Source organism: Prionailurus viverrinus, chromosome B4, assembly GCF_022837055.1.
Source record: "Prionailurus viverrinus isolate Anna chromosome B4, UM_Priviv_1.0, whole genome shotgun sequence".
Taxonomy (NCBI): domain Eukaryota; kingdom Metazoa; phylum Chordata; class Mammalia; order Carnivora; family Felidae; genus Prionailurus; species Prionailurus viverrinus.
In genome coordinates this window covers 2,105,301-2,123,058 of record NC_062567.1, presented here as the reverse complement: position 1 = coordinate 2,123,058, position 17,758 = coordinate 2,105,301, and the positions used below count along the sequence as shown (strand labels likewise).

At 50.2% G+C, this 17,758-nt stretch overlaps 2 protein-coding genes across 8 annotated transcripts in view; one reads left to right on the top strand and one right to left on the bottom strand.

The window, feature by feature from the left end:
- FBH1 (F-box DNA helicase 1) overlaps window positions 1-5,297 on the bottom strand; it is a 48,765-nt gene extending 43,468 nt beyond the window's left edge. The window contains exons 1-2 of one of the 4 annotated variants that reach the window (XM_047866695.1): window positions 5,165-5,297; window positions 3,210-3,387 (exon numbers count right to left, since the gene is read on the bottom strand). Coding sequence is in view for 1 of the 4 variants with exons in the window: in XM_047866693.1 (XP_047722649.1) it covers window position 5,165 (1 nt within the window). In the remaining 3 variants the exon portion in view is untranslated. Of the gene's footprint in view, window positions 1-3,209; window positions 3,388-5,164 lie in introns of those variants that run through there. The other 3 variants (XM_047866696.1, XM_047866693.1, XM_047866697.1) reach the window with 3 other exon arrangements.
- Window positions 5,298-5,526: 229 nt separating this feature from the next.
- On the top strand, window positions 5,527-17,235 carry ANKRD16 (ankyrin repeat domain 16). 4 transcript variants are annotated; one of them, XM_047866699.1, is made up of 8 exons: window positions 5,542-6,292; window positions 8,205-8,425; window positions 10,261-10,303; window positions 13,219-13,327; window positions 13,753-13,914; window positions 14,952-15,030; window positions 16,253-16,479; window positions 16,841-16,983. In XM_047866699.1, exons 1-7 carry the CDS (start codon window positions 5,973-5,975, stop codon window positions 16,408-16,410), a joined length of 1,092 nt encoding a protein of 363 aa, XP_047722655.1. In that variant the 5' UTR covers window positions 5,542-5,972; the 3' UTR covers window positions 16,411-16,479; window positions 16,841-16,983. The 4 variants fall into 4 exon arrangements, with proteins under 4 accessions (XP_047722656.1, XP_047722657.1, XP_047722654.1 ...); XM_047866700.1 differs by lacking the exons at window positions 16,253-16,479; window positions 16,841-16,983 and adding an exon at window positions 15,347-16,246 and having other exon boundaries at window positions 5,527-6,292; window positions 14,952-15,100; XM_047866701.1 differs by lacking the exons at window positions 16,253-16,479; window positions 16,841-16,983 and adding an exon at window positions 15,358-16,246 and having other exon boundaries at window positions 5,527-6,292; window positions 14,952-15,111.
- The last annotated feature ends 523 nt before the right edge of the window (window positions 17,236-17,758 follow it).

The following is a 17,758-nucleotide window of genomic DNA, read 5'->3' as shown; positions in this document are numbered from 1 at the left end:
CAGCTCGTCTAACACTCCTCTGTCTCGACCACGGCTGGGATGTCACCCTGACTGAGCTGAAGCCAATGGCACATGAATAAATGGGATGGGTGCCGGGGCTCCTGGCTGGCTCCGTAGGTTAAGCATCCGACTCTTGATCTTGGCTCAGGTTGTGATCTCGCTGTTTGAGTCCAAGCCCCGCGTCGGGCTCTGTGCTCCTGGCATGGAGCCTGCTTGGGATTCTGTCTACCCCTTCCTCTGCCCCAACTCGTGCTTGCTGTCTTGTTCTCTCTCAAAATAAAAATTTTTTAATTAAAATTAAAAAAAAAAAAAAAAAAAAAAAAAAAGGGACGGGTTCCTCTTCCAGGTCAGGACCACAAGACCTCTCAGGCTTACTCCTCCATTCTGTGCCCCTCTTCCAGTTAATGGAGAACTGGACTCCCTAGGGCATCCTTAGAAGCCCCATGTTCAAAATGGAAGCATTTCCAGCAGCTCGGTCCTTGGATGACTGCTTTAAAGAGTGCCACCCCATCTCCCACTCTCCGATACTTACACACACACACACACACAATGTGGAACCACCGCAGACTGTTAGAAGATGGAGAAATGAACTCTGATTGTCCTTACATGTTTGGACCTGTCACTGCAGCCAAACCTACTTTAACCGGTCGAGGATCATCGAAATTAACATGAAGTACTTTCTTTCTTCCTCTACATTACTAACCAGAAATGATAACAGAAAGTCCTCTAAATCTTGCAGGTTACAGACCTCAATGGACAAGATGAAGATACTAAGTGCCTCCAATTTCTGGAGGAAAAGATTGCGAAATAACCGCTTAAAAAAATAAACAAATCTAGGTAACTCTCTAGTACAAGGTACCTGACCGGAGAGACTGCTCAGAACAAGAGCCACAGAGGGCAGTCCTGCTACTAACTCACTGCGTCCCTGAACCTCGAACCTCGTGTTGGCTCCCCATGAGCCTCCGCTTTTCTCGGAGGGGCTCTGTGAGGACGGACAGGTGGGCACTTTCCCTCTCGTGCTTCCGATGGAGGCAGCGGGGGTGTGCTGCGGTGTGACGACAGGGGTTCACAGCTCAAACTGCAACTAAGGACCCAATTTAAACACAGTTAACGGAGTTACCTCCCCAACTTGAGCACTGCAGCAAGTGTTCATTCGAGCCAGCAAGCACCCGCAGTGATAAAACCACCCCCCTCACATCTCTGAGATACTGGTAACAATTATTCGCTGGTAACAATTATTCACGTAACTACGGTAACTACGTACTTCTTACATCTCGTAGGCAAATTGTACCACTACTGCCGTTATTTTATCGCTACTATATTATCGCCAACTGTACGTTAACAGGTCCTCCCTGCTGGACTGAAAGGTCTGTATTCTAGGGGGAGGGGGGAGGAAGGAGGGACTCACTCAGCCCTGCACCCAGCACATATTGTTCCATGAGTGACTGCGACTAAACTAACAAATGCACAACCACTGCGCTGTTTCCCTCGATAAAAGTTTGGTTCTTCCTTGGCTCCGAAACCCTCCCCTACACCTCACAGCTTCTAAGTGCTTCGTAGCTGCTTAAGTTCCTTCACATATGCCCACTGGAACTTCACGCAATGCTACGACGGGGCCACGACTTCACGGGGGGGCTCAGACAAGGCTTGCTTCAAGTCGCAATGCGGCTTGCAGGTGACGGCACGTAGTTCTTCTGACTCCCTAAGGGGCAGTGTTCTTTCTACTGTCACGGTCTGCCTTCCATAATCAGAAAGGTTTAAAGCAGCTTCTAAAAAAAAAAAAGCAGCTTCAGGTTTAATTTCTGGATCACTTTTTTTTTTTTTTTTTTTTTTTTACTCACTGAAATGTCATAACCAGAGATTTAATAACAAGCAAGTATTTAGGAAATGTTAGCTGAAAGGAAAATATCACTAAATACGGTAAGCTCAAAATGGAAAAACTTCAAAACAGTTTGTCCCCATTAGCACTACAAGAAACAAACACAGAAAGAAAACACTCCGGGTCTAGCTCCTATGACACAGGTCCCTCCCACCGCCACATCCTGCTTCTCCCTAAACCCCAAAGGCCTAGGCCCCCAGGCTTCATCTTCCTCAGATCCTCTCACGCCCCACAAACACCTGCTCCCCACGGAGAGACAGCACTCACTTGTTACAGTGCACAAGGACGGAGATGCAGGTTTCTCACAAGGATACGAAGGAACGGTGAAAGAAAAGGAAAAATAAGACAATGATGGCTATTTACAGACCAGAATACATTTTCATCTATTTGAGACGCTTGTTCTATTGTCCATTCAATTCCACGACCACTTTTAAGTACTCAAGTATCTACCATGACCCAGATTCATTATAAACACCGTGAGGGCTTCCTCTGAGTATCTCTAATGTCAAATGCTATTTTAAACAGTGAGCACACAACACAGGAAAGATTCTGCCTGCCCATAAGGCAGCCCACAAAACAAACACAAGGTACCATACATAAGGCAATATAAATGCTGCACAAGTGCACGCACGAAGGGCTGTGGTAGTAAAGGGGACAGAGTAACAACGTTGAAAAGGGCTTTATGAAGTGTTCAGCCTCAAAAGAGGAGTAGGATTCAGTAAGGCAGGAGAAACAGTATGTGCAAAAAACACAGGAAAATAGCACAGCATTGGTGTGGTGCGAAAAGGAATTTCATTAGAACAAGAAGTTCATGGATGGGGAACAAGGCTGGAAAAGGAATTTAGAGGCACAGATTGCAAAGCGTTAAATATAACACTAAAGGAATTGTGGGCTTTAGTGTAGGAGATTCAGGGGATCATCCAGCGTACCAGGCGGGTCAATGTACAGTCAAATCCACACTCCAGAACAGTAATCCTGGAAGCTGGGTCCAGAGGATGGGTAGACACAGAGACTGCCAGTAAAATAAGACAAAGTCACTTCCCTAACCGAGACAAGAGTTGGTAAAGGCCTGGGAGCAGCAGAAACAGGGAGAAGGGGAACAGGAAGGAAGTTCAACACCTCTTTTTTGACAAGACTGAAAGAGATCAAAGAAAAAGAACAACAAAGGTAACTGACATTTCTGCCTGGAACCCAGTGGTCAGGTCAGTAACCATGTTAAGGAGTAAAAGGGAGATAGTGTTTTTTTGTTTCACTTGCCTTTTCCTTGAAGGGGAAGATGAAAGTTTCCGGTTTTGAAAACAGTTGTTTGTTTGTTCTGTTCTAAAGTTACCTGTGAAATGCCAGGTTAAGCTCCAGGAAGGACTGGTCCTCAAAAGGCATGAGAGAGACAGTTGAAGCTCTAAGACGACGTGAGATGCTCTGATGACAGATAAATTTCTAGGAGTAAGTGATTTCACACCCCAAAGGGCACAGACAGAATCCAAATTCAGCTTTCAAATAAAATCAGCCTGGGAAGGATAGAGGGATATGATGAGCAGAGAACAGACGATGGCAACAAATCTGAACGTACAGTTCTAAGACCGATACCAATAGCGTTCATGCGCTCCCAGATCACAAAAAGATGTCAATTATCATGAACTGATGACCAAAGCTGAATGCTACAGCACTACGAAATACGACATAAGGAGAGCAGACAGCCACGTAGCAAATCACAATGCCAGCACTATGTGAGAAATGTGACACTAAACACCAGACCACAAATTCCAAAGCCTGCACAAAAGGAACGGGCAGTCCAACTGGGAAATCAGCGAGACCCAAGCACAGCTCCATCTGTTAGCATACTATAAAGATTCCTCCCCCTCTACACCAAGCTCTTGCTCTAGAAAATTACAAGGGCTGTGGTCATGCTCATGTCCATTATCATCTAGTTATCTAGAGGGGGATACGGAAGCTAGGTTGCTGAAGAACCTAGGAGAGGCAGAATTAATTGCGCTGGACACTAGTTACATAACCAATTCTCTGGGTCTGAGATATTCTTATTGTGCATCTGTGTGTGTCCCCCCATTTTGTTTTTTAAAACAGGGAAACTGGAGACATAAGGCAAGAAAAGGTGAAGCCGTGTGTAATTAGGATGGGGGAGGGCATTAGCAGCAAAAAATAGGAAGTTACTAGATGTTCAACTTCCATTTGCACCAAACCAACGGCTGTAGTAAAAGCAATGCTGGGCATGTTCTAAAACGTCATGCATTTCAAAATAATTGGATGCCTACCTTTTGTTGAAGTGGCAAGACGTAATGTAACAGTAACTTTGGCAAAGCTGATATTGGACCCACTTCTGTCTCCAGTGACTACCCATATTACTCAGTAAATGAACCAAATTCAATATGCTCATTAGGAAAACGGGCTTGTTTTCATGGGTCCCTAACCAGAGGTCTTTTTTTTTTTTTTTTTTTTAATCTCCCTTAATTTATTCGAGCACAGCTCCAGAAACCACCAGCTAGGAGCTACCTTTGTTCCAGAAGACTTTACTACCTGTAGTTGCACGGGGGAAAGGACTTCTTTAGGCCTCAATTTCCACACCTGTAACGATGCCTTACAGGCTTGTTTGCAGATTAGATAATTAACGTAAAGTACTTTACCACACAGCACAACACACAAATGTAAAGCCTCTTTCCAGGCCTAGCAAATAGCAACTTTTGGACTGAAAACAGCAGAAGGTTTAAGTGACTAGTAGCCAGTAAGATCTGGCTAAGAACTCAGTACCTGCCCTAATCTCTCCCATCACCCGATACAGCCTGCTTAGATCTCAACAAAACAAGTTCGAGGCCTTCCCACCTCACCCCAATTTTCTTAATATCCAGAAAAGGGAAGGGAGACCGCAAACGAAAGAGTGGCAGAAGGACACAATCAAGTGACTCGCCCAAGGTCAAAACACTAGGGCAGAAAAGGCAATGCTGGCTTGCCAGCCACCGAGGCCACGTCCCCCAAGACTCGGTCCTCAACAACCGACGAGGGGCGACCAGCTGTCCCCTCCCCGGGCCACAGAACGCAGTGTGGGGGCGCCCCTCGCCCTACTGCGTGCACGCCCCGCCGAGCCCCGGCAGCGCGGCGGCCGGCGGCGGGCACGAACTCCTCCACCGCTGAGCTCGGCCCGGGCCCCGGAGGCCCCCGCGGCCCTGCTCCCCGCCCCGCGAGGCCGGACCCCAAAGCAGGACCCCCAGAGGTTCAGTGTCCCCACGGCCGGGCCCCGCCCGCGCTCCCTGCCACGTCCTCTGCCTCACGCACTATGGCGCTCCGGACCCGGGCTCCCGCCGCCACCGCCGCCGCCGCCGCCGCCGCCGCCGCCGCAGGGCCCGGGCCACCCGGCCTCCCAGTCCCAGCGTCCCCAGGGCAGCGCCAGCCCGAGCAGGCCGCCGACTTCCTCCGCCAGCTCCGCCCTAGCCGCAGCCCCGGGAAGAGCCCGTCGCCAGGGCTGACGGACGGCCTGCAGGGCCAATCGGAACGGCAGGAGGAGGGGGCGCGCTGACGGACTGCTCCAGCGACCAATCGGAACGCGCTCCAGCAGGGGGCGCGGCTACCGCTGGCAGGCTCCGCCCCGTCCGTGCTTCCGCTGGGGCCGGGGAGGCGAGCGGAAAGTTTCCCAGAGTTCCCCCGAGCTCCCGGAGACCAAAGGAGGGGTCGCGGCGGGGCGAGGGGCTGGCTGAGGTTGGGTGCGGGAGGGGTCGGGGGTGGAGACGCGCGGGGGCCCACCCCCTCGCTGAGGGCCCGCGGCGGCCCCCAGCTGGCTCCCTCCGCCGCGGGGCCGGCCTCCTCCTCCGGGCGGCGCTCGGGCCGGGGGGACCCCGCAGCGGCGCGCTGTGAGCGCGGGCCCGGGGCGGGGTCGTCGGAGGCTCCCGCCCACCTGAGGTGCCGCCCCCAAAAGAAGCCCGCGCCGGCTGCAGCCTGGGAAGGAGCCGCGCGCGCGTGAGCTCGTCCGCAGCGGCCCGCCCGGCGAGTCGCCCGCTGGAGGACTGGCCCCACGCGGAGCAGCGGGGCCGGGTGGGTGTGGGGTGGGGGGCGCAGGGCTGGGGGGCCCCGGACGCCCCGCGCGGTCATGGCGGCGCCCGGGGACCCGCGGCGGCCCTACCGGCTGGCGCAGGAGGGCCGGCTGTGCGCCCTGCGGGAGGAGCTGCGGGGAGCCGGGCGCGCGAGCTGCCCGGGGCCCGCCGGGGACACCCTGCTGCACTGCGCCGCCCGCCACGGCCATCGGGACGTGCTGGCCTACCTGGTGGAGTCCTGGGACATGGACATCGAGGCCGCCAACCGGGACTACAAGCGGCCTCTGCACGAGGCTGCCTCCATGGGCCACCGGGACTGCGTGCGGTACCTGCTGGGCAGAGGAGCCGCGGTGGACTGCCTCAAGAAGGCCGACTGGTAGGTGGCTGGAGTTCCAGAAAGATCTCTCCCCCGTCCCCTTTTCCGCAGAGTCCCAGATTCCCGTCTACTTTGTCTACCTCGACCCCATAGCTTCTCAGCCTTCCCCGACAGGACAGATGACCCACTGCGACCACTGTTCGTACTCTTGCGGGGTCAACTGCTCCAACCTTGTGTTCCAAATCCGTTCTCTTCATGAAAGAGTATAGAATACGATCAAACAGGGAATGGTCTGTACCCTGTATAGCTTGAGCCTCGCCTAGCTGCATGAGTACACCAGTGTCATTGTTTGAACTTGCTACTTTGAAATAGTTAAAGGTGCACAGAAGGTTGCAAACAAAGGTTGCTGCAAGCCCCACAAGCCCACCCCCCAGCTGCCCCTAAAGGTACCATCTTACACAGCTGCAGTACGGTATCAAAAGTAAGAAACTGACGTTGCTGCAGTCAGTGTACTCATTCAGATTTCACCAGTTGTAAGGACACTTGAGTGTGTGCGGTGCTCTGTGTGATCTTATCACGGGAATAGCCTTGCATAACCGCCTCCACAGTCCACATACTCACCTGTGCCATCACCCAAACCAGCTGCATTTTGTTAGAGTGACATTGTGTTCAGTACTCACTACCTGGGCCTCCTTAGGGGTTATGAACAGCCTAAGATTCATAACGTAATGAAGTTCCTGCCTGCAACAGATTCCTGATCTGATAGAAGTATGAGCCACGGCAGATAGCCTTATAGTTAAGTAAAGTGCGTCTTGCCCGCTGGGATGTGTTGAGGGCTGCACTTTGGCCATGACTTAGCACAAGACTGAATTTCTGCTGCTGCTGGGCAGTAGGTCTAAAGACCTTAACAAGAAACACGTTACCTCATACGTGCCTCAAAACAATTCTGTGGGGAACTGGCCTCCCCTCAAAAAACCATTAAAGGGCAAGGTTCATTTGACGATGTATTTGGCAGGTGTAGTCCCAGGGAAGCATTTTTGCCCATTCTCCCCTTCCTGGCTTTCTGCAGTACCTTCCCTGCTTTTCCAATCCTCATGCCTTGCTCAAGATTCTTCCCTCTGTGAAGTCTTTCTGGAAGGTTCCAGCCTTCATTTATTTGGGTTTCCCCCTCTTACTATCACTACTACACCCTCCCCCAAAGTGTGGGTAATAAATTAATATCATAACAATCTTAGGAGCTAGATCCTAGATGAGGCCTTGGAGGTCACCCACGTATAGTGAGCTCCCTGCTGTGTGCCAGACGTGGGTTCTAACCCCTGGGAATAAGGAGTTAAGATCTGCCCTTGCTTTCCAGGGGTTGTGTCTTCCTCATTTTGCAAGGAAGAAACCAGAAGCTCATGGAATTGAAATGGCTCATCCAAATCATTTATGTGGCAGAAAAGGAAGGATAGAGTCACCTCCCTTGACATTCATGTAGCTTATTCCCATAACTGTGGACACAAGTCAGTTCAGAAACTTCTTATAGTCACGCTGTTTGGTTTGTGTCACCCATGTGTGCTCCTCATGGGGAGGCACTATGTCCAATGTTCTTTTTTGATGCCTTCTCAGCACAATTTAAGAAACAGTTACTGACTGAAGTAAATGGGATAAGTCTGGCAGGGTACCTCTTACACAAATACTACAAGACAGACTGTGGTTTCGACTCACGCTGTCTCAGTTCAGTCCCATAGTGCAAACTAGTTCAGAAGCGGGCCTGCCTCCTCGCTATTCCCCTCCTTCAGGTACACCTATTCTAGGGGCCTCACAGCAGGCAGAGAAGTTGCCCGTCGAAGCTGTTTTCCTGCTTCCCAGACCCCCGAGTCCCGTAGGTTTTCATCTCTGCCAAGGACACGTGATTTTCTGAAGACCTGGTCGCACGCTTCTAATGTCTCAGCTGCCCTTCCGTCTGACGGTTTGTCCTCGTTGGCCTTAGGACCCCACTGATGATGGCCTGCACAAGGAGGAATCTCGAGGTGATCCAGGACCTTGTGGAACATGGCGCTAATCCACTTCTCAAGAACAAAGACGGCTGGAACAGTGTCCACGTTGCCAGCCGAGAGGGGGACCCTGTGATCCTCCAGTACTTGCTCACTGTTTGCCCAGACGCCTGGAAGACGGAGAGCAAGATCGGGAGAACCCCCCTGCACACGGCAGGTACGGCCAGGAGCCCTGCAGGGACGCACGCGTAGATTTGCAGCCACTTGGCCTGACGCCGCAGAACGCCTTCTAGTTAGAGTCGCCCACGGGGGTGGGGTTTGGAAACTAAAGGGCCAGGAATAAGAGCAGCTTTGGGGCATCTTGGCACACAGTTTGCTGTCCAAACTAATGGAACGTGGCACAAACATTCTTCCTCCTATTCATTTGCTTTTCCTGTATATCTGTCCAGTCCTCCCCAGTTTCCTAGACAGAAAGCTGGTTCTGTGCCTTACTGTCTTTGACCGTGGACAACGAACTTAGTCTTTTAAGTGAGTTTCCTCATCAGCAAAATCATAACCATAACGATGCCTGTACCACAAGGTTGTTGTAGACTTCAAGGAACGTGATGTACATAAATCCCTTGGCACAGTGCTTGATGCACAGTGAGCACAGAACAGCTGGGTGTTGCTATTTTCAGCATCTTCTTACGTTGTTACTGTTTCGGGCAGGATAAAAAGAGACTGTATTTCTGCACATCGTCAGCAGCACCTACCATAGTGCTGACCATGTAAATAAATGTAGGTGCTTGTAATTAAGTACCTGGGCCTGAGTGTATTTGACTTATCCAGTGATAATGTCAATAAAAACTTGGGGCACAACTGAGTGATTATCCTTAAATCTGAATTGCCTATTTGTAGATTATTTTTAATTAGTGGAAAGCAAAAAGTGCTGTGGTATAACACAGATATTAAAGACCTCAAAAGTCCAGATCAAGACATTTAGAAAATAAGGGCTCCGGGTGGCTCACCCAGTTAAGCACCTAGCTCTTGATTTCAGCTCAGGTCACGATCTCACAGTTTGTGGGCTCAAGCCCCACTTCGGGCTCTGTGCTGACAGCGCGGAGCCTACTTGGGATTCTCTCTCTCCCTCTCTTTGCCCCTCCCCCACTCACTATCTCCCAAAAAAGAAATAAACTCTAAAAAAAAAAGAAATTTAGAAAATAATCTTCAGCCTTCTGCGTAGTACATTGAATTAGAATACAGGGCTATAGTTTCTCAAAACATGAATACCTATGACACGATATAGTTTAGGAAATACGCATACAATTATTACGGCCACAGAGAGCAGTTAGAGACCAAGGAATTCTTTCTAAAACTTTATAAGTGAAGGGCACCTGTCGGTTAAGCATCCTTGATTTCAGCTCAGGTCATGTTCTTGTAGTCATGAGATTGAGCCATGCTTTGGACTCCATGCTAAGTGTTGTTTAAGACTCTTTCTCTCTCACCCTCTGCCCACTCATGTTCTCTGTCTCTCTCAACTAAGAAAAGGGGGGGGTGGGACACTTTATAAGTGAGTAGAAAAACTTTTCTTTTTGCTTTTGAATTGTTTGACTAGTTGCCATAGAAACTAGAAACAATCAGCACCTAGCCATTCACAAAAAGTGGTGGAGAACAGATAGTTGAAATCTTTATTATCAAGTTTGGTTGTCTTTAGCAGGAGAATTACATTCCTGGTTATTTTGTTGTGGATCACTATTAATATGTTTGTCTACGATAATATGTTTTTCCTACACAAAAACTGACCGGCCCTAAGGATTTGCAGCACAAAATTGAAGAGAAAGTTTAGGACTGAGAATTTGCCATGAAAGTGCTTATAAAGACAAGATAATCAAATGTTGACTAGCAACATCTTTACCACTTACCCAGCTAAATTTTTTTTTTTCTAGTGTGGTAACAGTGTATCTAATTACTGCTTCCCATAAGTGATAGCTAAAAGGACAGGGCAGAAAGAAGAGGAAAAGAAAGTTTTATACATGCACTAAAAGGCTCTGACTCTCAACTCTCTTCTCCCAGCAATGCATGGCTGTTTAGAGGCAGTAAAGGTGCTTCTACAGAGGTAAGAACAAAACAGCAAATTGAACAAAGTATTCACCAATTGTGATACTTAATATTGATACTGTAAGTAGAGCTCAGAAAAATTGCTCAGAAACTACAGTGGGAAAAGAGAAATGAACAAAGAACATAAGATAACTCAAAGAATATGACACAAAAATAGCTGACAACCATAAGGGGGAAAAATCATCCATGTATCTGTTCATTCGACAAGGATTCATGTCTTCATTCGTTCAGCATCTAAGCTCTAAGCACTATGCCAGATGCACGGGCTACAACAGAAGCCAGCCAGCATGGGTCCCCCCTCATGGAACTCACACACGGGCAGAGAAGACACTGTTCGCATCCTGTGAGTCTGATGAGTGCCAGGAATTGCAGGATCCCTCCAGGAACATAAGACAGGGAGACCCAACTTGGCCGGGAGTGTGAAATCTTGGCCCCAGGGATATTTAAGCCATGATCTGAAGGAGGCTGAGCGTGGGAGGTGTGGCAGCATTCCAGGGGTAACAGTACCCGGGAATGCTCGGAGCAGAGAGAAAGCATGTGTGTTAGTAAGCTGAGAGAAGTTCAGGGTGTGCTGATACCTAAGGAGTGAAGGGAGGACAGTGCGCGATGAGGCTGGAGAGGAAGACTGGACTCAGGTGGGGCTGTGTGAGACTCTAGATCTTATTCGAAACGTATAAGACCCCACTGAAGGGTTGTAAGCAGAGGGGTGGGTGGACGGCAGTAAGAAGTTTGCATTTTTTAAGGTCCTCTGGTTGGAAAACAGAGAGCGGGTAGGAAGGGAAGCAGGAGTGGGTGCAGTGAACGTTGGGAGGCCGTTACAGTTAAACAAGAGAAGTCGTGGCTGTACTAAGATGCTGACCGTAGGGGTGGAGAGAGAGATTGGGAGATACTAAGGAAGCGGAATCAACAGATCTGGGTGAATAGTTGGATCAAGGGAATGAGGAAGGAGAAGTCAAGGATGACAGGTTTCTCACTGAAGCAGCCGGCGGTGGTGCTGGTGCCATTTACTGAGACAAAATACTGCAGGAGGAGCAGGTTTGTGGGGAAGATGATAATTTCACTTTGGGACACGTTGAGTTGCATGTGCCTGTGAGGCACCCAAGCAGAGACATGGAGTGGGGAGCTACAGACACAGATCTGAGTCCCACAGGAGAGGTGTGAGCAGAGCTATAAATGTGAGCATCATCAACATAGAAGTGTTGACTGAATTCACGAGACTGGGAGAGGTTATCCGAGGAGATGATGTATAGTAGGAAGAGAACAGGGCTTCACGCAGTGCTGTGCAGGAGCAAAGGTCGTACGGTAGATGGAAAGGAGAGGAGAGGCCTCTGTGAGGTCATATCGAAACTGTAATTTGAAGGAGAGGTTGGAGTTCACCTAGCGAAGAAGGGAGAAACGGTGTTCCAAGCAGAGGGGATCAGCAGATGCAAAGGCAGCAAAGAGCTAGGCAACTGGGGGAGAAGAGAATGACCACGGAGAGGGTAGGACAGATAGGACCGTGACAAAGGTAGAACAGGTGGAAGTGGGACCCAGAAGGTAGGACAGATAGGACCCTGAAGGTAAGAATGGAAGAAGACAGGAGAGGAGGGAGGTCAGATAGGGAGGAACGGAAGAAGGTGGATCAGGTGGGAAGCAGGACCAGGACGAACAGAAGACCAGGAAGAAGGTAGGAACAGAAGACAGGATGGGTGGGAGGTAGGACAGGTAGGAACAGAAGGTAGGTCAGGTGGGAGGCACGACCAAGAAGAAGGTAGGAATGGAAGTTGGTAGGACAGGTGGATGTGGTAGGACTGTGAGGAAGAGAGGACCAGGAAGAAGGTAGGACAATTGTGACCATGGAGAAGGTAAGAATGGAAAATGTTAGGAGGACGAGGGAGGTAAGACTGTGTTAGAAGGTGGAGGTGGGATCGTGAAGATGGTAGGAGTGGAAGAGGACCAGGTAGGAGTAGGACAGCTGGGACCATAAGAAGGTAGAAACGGAGAAAGCTCAGGTAGGAGGTAGGACCGTGGTGATGATAGGAAGGGAAGAAGGTCAGTCCGTTTGGAGTCAGGACTGAGCAGAGGACGAGGAAGAAGGTGGGACTGGTAGTGCCGTAAACAAGGAAGATGGGAGGAGGCAGGTCTGTGGAGAAGGTAGGAAAGGAAGAAGGTCACCTTGGAAGCTGAATTAAGAAAAAGTAGGACAGGTCGGAATGGAAGAAGGTAGTACTGAGAAAGCAGAACCAGGAAGAGGATAGGCTGAAGGTGAGAACAGAAACGATAGGACAGTGAGGTCGGTAGGAACAGAAAAAGGCAGGACCCGGATGAAGGTAGAACAGGCAGGAGTTTGAAGAAGGTAGGACAAGTGGGTAGTAGGACTGAGAAGAAGGTGGGACGAGGAGGACCAGGAAGGAGGTGGGACAAAGAAGAAGGTGGGAGGAGGGGGATCAGGAAGGAGGTGGGACAGGAAGGAGGTGGGGTGTGGTGAGCGCAGGGAGGAGGGAGGGTGCAAGGAAGGAACTTGGAGAGAGGGGTGGATGTCACAATGTCCTGACCCCGTGGTTGTGACGTTCTAGATTTTGTCCTTTGTGATTGGCCCATACGAGTTTTAAGCAGGCACGGCCACACCCAGGGTACCTAAGAGAATGGATTCGCGGGCAGGAGCCCAGGGGAGGAAGATGGGTCGGAGGCTGTGTTTCGGACACGGAACTGAGATTTTGGTAACAGCAGTTATGAGGGATCAGGGGTGACCTCCAGCTTCTGGCAGAAGAAGCTGGAAAGATGAGGGTCTGTAGGACAGGGGGAGGGAGGTCAGAGGGGGAGCGGAGGTGCAGGGGACAGTGGGCTGGCTCTGGAGAAAGGGGAGGGGAGCACGCTCCAGATTGTCCCAGCTCGTCCACACCACACGTCACCTACCGTGGGTTTGGACTCCAGGGGCCAGTACCAACCAGACTGCAGGGACAGGTGTGGCTCCACACCCTTCATGGACGCGCTTCAGTGTGGCCACATCGACGTAGCCAGGCTGCTGCTGGAAAAGCATCAGGTACGGAAGTGGTTTTATGTCTTTGCTTTTTCCTACAAGTTTTAGCTCCGGGAACAACCAAGAGCATAGTTGTTCCAATCCCTGGTTCAAATCCCAGCTCCGCCACGGTCTCCCCGGGGGACCCCTTGACCTCCTGGAGCATTAGTGTTTCCGGCTGTGATGTGGAGACACACGTGATTTCTTCAGGGGGGCCCTGTGAGGAGCAGATAATGTAACACTGAGCGGCAGTCTCACTGCCCCCACTGGGTGCCCGTCTGGCTGGAGCGCGCCCACCTTCTAGTTGGAGAGCCTGCGAGGGTCTGGCACCAGCTGTGTTACCATCTGCCCAGAAAAACCTACAAAGTCCAAAGTTTTGCCCAGATGTCAGAAGGTCCGTGGACCGGGTCTCTTTGCTTCTTACCTTTGTTCCCCCCCCCATCTACCAGGCCAGCGCGTCTGCCCAGGATTCCCTGGGGGCGCAGGCCATCCACAGGGCAGCGCTCACTGGGCAGAACGAAGCCATCCGCTTCTTGGTCTGTGAACTCGGCACGGACGTGGACGTGAGAGCAGCATCAGGCCACCTCACTGCACTGCACTACGCGGCGAAGGTCGGTTCCTTCCCTGCGGCGGACAGCTCGCAGCCCTGTCTCTTTGGTTCCATCTCTGTGCGGGAAGGAACCGCCCGTGACCTGCCCCTGAAGTGTCCCTTAAAATAGAAACCTGCCCTTATTTGCCTCTGGGTAAAACCTCTACTCCCAGTAACGCCTGCGTTTTGTGTTCGCGCCTGCCTTTCCGCCTTTGTGCCTTTCCGTTTTCAGGAATGTTATTCGAAGCCAAAAAAATTCATTCTGTGAAATTCCTAGTGCTCTGTCCGTACACTGGATTTCAGCTCAGATTTCTGTGAGGCTCTTCTGCTTCGAAAACGGTTAAGACGTGCAAAACGTCTTCACTAGAAAAGTGGCTCCTTACAGCCCCGTTTTAAGTGTTAGGAGTGTTTTGTGTATTATCTTAAGAGGCTTTACTTATTTTTCTGGCTGCAACAGGAATAAATTTTTTTCTTGTGAACTGCACTCTCCTGCCGGTGTCCCCCCAGGAGGAATTGGGTGGGGCGGGGGGGGGGGGTTGGGGTGGCCCTGGGGGCTCAAGCCAGTGGGTCCTAACACTGTAATGTGCAACCTTGACTTCCGCCTCACCGTGTACTGACTGCGTACTGACTGGCTGGCTGGCTGGCTGGACAGGAAACCTGTAAAGTGCTTGCTAAATGGTGACATGAGCCGTAATAAGACTCCCATCCAGGACAGGCTGCTGTCTCTTCCAGCAACATGCACGTTTGCTTGGAGAGATTCCGGAATTGCAAGTTCAGTATAAATCCGGATATATACTCCTTACACTGAAGGAAACCCAGCTGTATTAGTCGATAATTTGGGCCTAGAGAGTAGATCCTCTGTATTTTAATAACCAAATGTCACCAAAATCTTTAACGGTTTATACTTGAACTTGAGAGCCGCACGCATCTTCCTTTAGAGGTGAGAATTCAGTGTTAGCAGTTGAGTATTTTAGAGGAAGTACCTAGCGTGCATTATTAGCGTTGAATGCCTCACTTGTGTCCTTGTCACGGTGATAAAAGGTGTATTTCAACACTCAGGAAGGACACGTGAGCACAGTCCAGGTGCTCTTAGCCTTGGGTGCCGACATCAACTGTAAAGACGCAAGAAATCGATCAGGTAGGCTTCTCACACATGCCTTGGAAGTTAATAGTAAACTGGATGTAAACGGTACACGGACTTTCTTATTAAAAACACTGGCTTTCAGGGGCGCCTGGGTGGCGCAGTCGGTTAAGCGTCCGACTTCAGCCAGGTCACGATCTCGCGGTCCGTGAGTTCGAGCCCCGCGTCGGGCTCTGGGCTGATGGCTCAGAGCCTGGAGCCTGTTTCCGATTCTGTGTCTCCCTCTCTCTCTGCCCCTCCCCCGTTCATGCTCTGTCTCTCTCTGTCCCAAAAATAAATAAACATTGAAAAAAAAAAAAAATTTTTTTTTAAAAAAAACACTGGCTTTCATGTTATGCCCCTAGTAGCTCAGCAAGCTTTGTTTCGAATAACATCTGTTGGCAAAGCTGTGGGAACGCTGCTGTTACCATGGCAATGGTGATGCCTGCTGCTCATTGCCACTGTGTTGTTATCACCGGTATTTGAACCACAGCAGCGCGTGCGTGCACCGTGGACGTACTTTCTATCCTAATCCACGGCGATGCCAGCTGTCCCAGTAGTACAGATATTTCTTAGGTTGTCTCTCTTTCGAGTGTATTTGAAAACTGTAACCACTATAATTTCTTAAAGTTGGGGCTCAGAAAAATGCTTTCAGAGCTGATCCTCTGGATTCGGACATTAGAATAAACCCTCCCCTTAACACCCTGTGCTCTGGCGGCCTACCTTGCCCATACGTTTGTGATGCTTCAGAAACTCCCTCCGAGGCTGCACAGGACAGTCAGCAAGTTCAGGGACACAAGACTTTTCTCCGCAGAACACGGGATCCTGGGGCTCATGATGCCAGAAACCTTCAGTGCTAGTTTTCCAAGGGAAGGTGTGTCAGTTTTTCTTTTTGTCACATCATTCTTGTTTGTGGCAGTATTTCTACTGACACGGAAAGTTCACAGAACTTTGAAAGTCTTTTCTTTGCCATTTCAAGTCTCCTGTTTCTCGTTCGTTAAATTGCTTGGTTGCTGTAGACAGATCTGTTAAGTCTTCTAATTGGTTGATGTTTTTAACCCAATCAGGTTAAAAGGAAAAATGTTTTGATCTAGTAGAGACAAAGGTGTAGAGACAAATTTACAGAATACAGAAATTCTGTGTAGCCGAAGGGGTGTTGTTTGTAGGAATAGCTGCTCCCCGGGTGGGCGTCGCCCCAGGGGTCCCACGCCAGATTTGTGTGGCCTCTGTCTCCACGCAGCCCTGCACCTGGCCTGCGCAGGCCAGCACGCGGCTTGCGTCGAGCTCCTTCTGCGGTCCGGGCTGAGGGACTCTCGGGACGACACGGGTGCCCTGGCTCAGCAGCTCGCGTGCGGCACGGACACCCTTCAGTGCTTCGACCACAGCGCGGCGTCCTGAGGGCATTTCTGAGGAGGACAGCAAAACGCATGGTGATTCACATCCTGCTTGGGGAGTTCAGTGAAGTCGGTCAGTAGCCAGCGGCCTCTGCCTCCCTCCCCTGCCTCCCCTCTACGCCCGGGTCTTGAGGAGGCTGGCATCCTAGGTGTGACCCACACACGGGCAGATCTGGACTCAGGAGTGCCCCGAGTCTTCCATAATCTGGATTTCGCTTTTTCTGCCCTGCAAGTGAAATTAGATGGTTATGAAGTCGGTGTCTGGAACCCTTAGAAATGCACGTAATTGCGTGAATACGGTATAGCATATGTATTTACACATATGTGTTCTACGGTTAATGCTATGGGGTAAGGCAGTGGTAAGAAGTGGCTATTTGTGTGAACCATAAAACATAACTGGCCTGTTTACTTTTTTCTTTTATTTACTTCTTTAGAGAGAGAGCACGTGAGATACAGAGATAGAGGACGAGAGAGAATCCCGAGCGGGCTCCGCACTGATAGCTCGGGGCTTGATCCCTCAAACCGCGACCCGAGCCAACATCAAGAGCTGGCCGCTGAACTGACTAAGCCACCCAGGCGCCCCTGCCTGTTTACTTTCTTCTTTCATAGGCTTTTTCTTGGCCATGACATTGGTTTCACTTTGGTTTTGGAGCCAGGAAGGAGATGCTTCCAACCTGCTTACATGGACATTTGGGAGGAAATAATGAAAATGTTTCTATATTCTGTGCACTGCTAGTTAAGCTATGACATTTTAATCTTGAGGTTATTTTTATTAGGTTCTGTGTTGGCTTCTTTCGGGTAATAAATACACCTAAAAAAATGCATCTAAGATACTTTCAAAATCTTTCTGGCACCCCAGTTTAAGAATGGAGTTCTTGGGGCGCCTGGGTGGCGCAGTCGGTTAAGCGTCCGACTTCAGCCAGGTCACGATCTCGCGGTCCGTGAGTTCGAGCCCCGCGTCAGGCTCTGGGCTGATGGCTCAGAGCCTGGAGCCTGTTTCCGATTCTGTGTCTCCCTCTCTCTCTGCCCCTCCCCCGTTCATGCTCTGTCTCTCTCTGTCCCCAAAATAAATAAACATTGAAAAAAAAAATTAAAAAAAAAAAAAGAATGGAGTTCTTGAAACCCACAGGTCACATTTCCTGTCCGTAACACCTGCCCACCAAGGCCTGTGACCGTTCAGAACGGCCACTTGACATTGTACCTCCACAAACTTTGTGGCAGTTGAAACAGATTGAAGACAGGATGAGTCCTCAGGCATTTGGATTCTTTTCTTTTTTCCTTTTTTTTCGGGGGGGAGGGGTGGGGGGTTGGGTTGAAGATCATTTTCTCTGAGTGGCAGAGAATAATGAGCC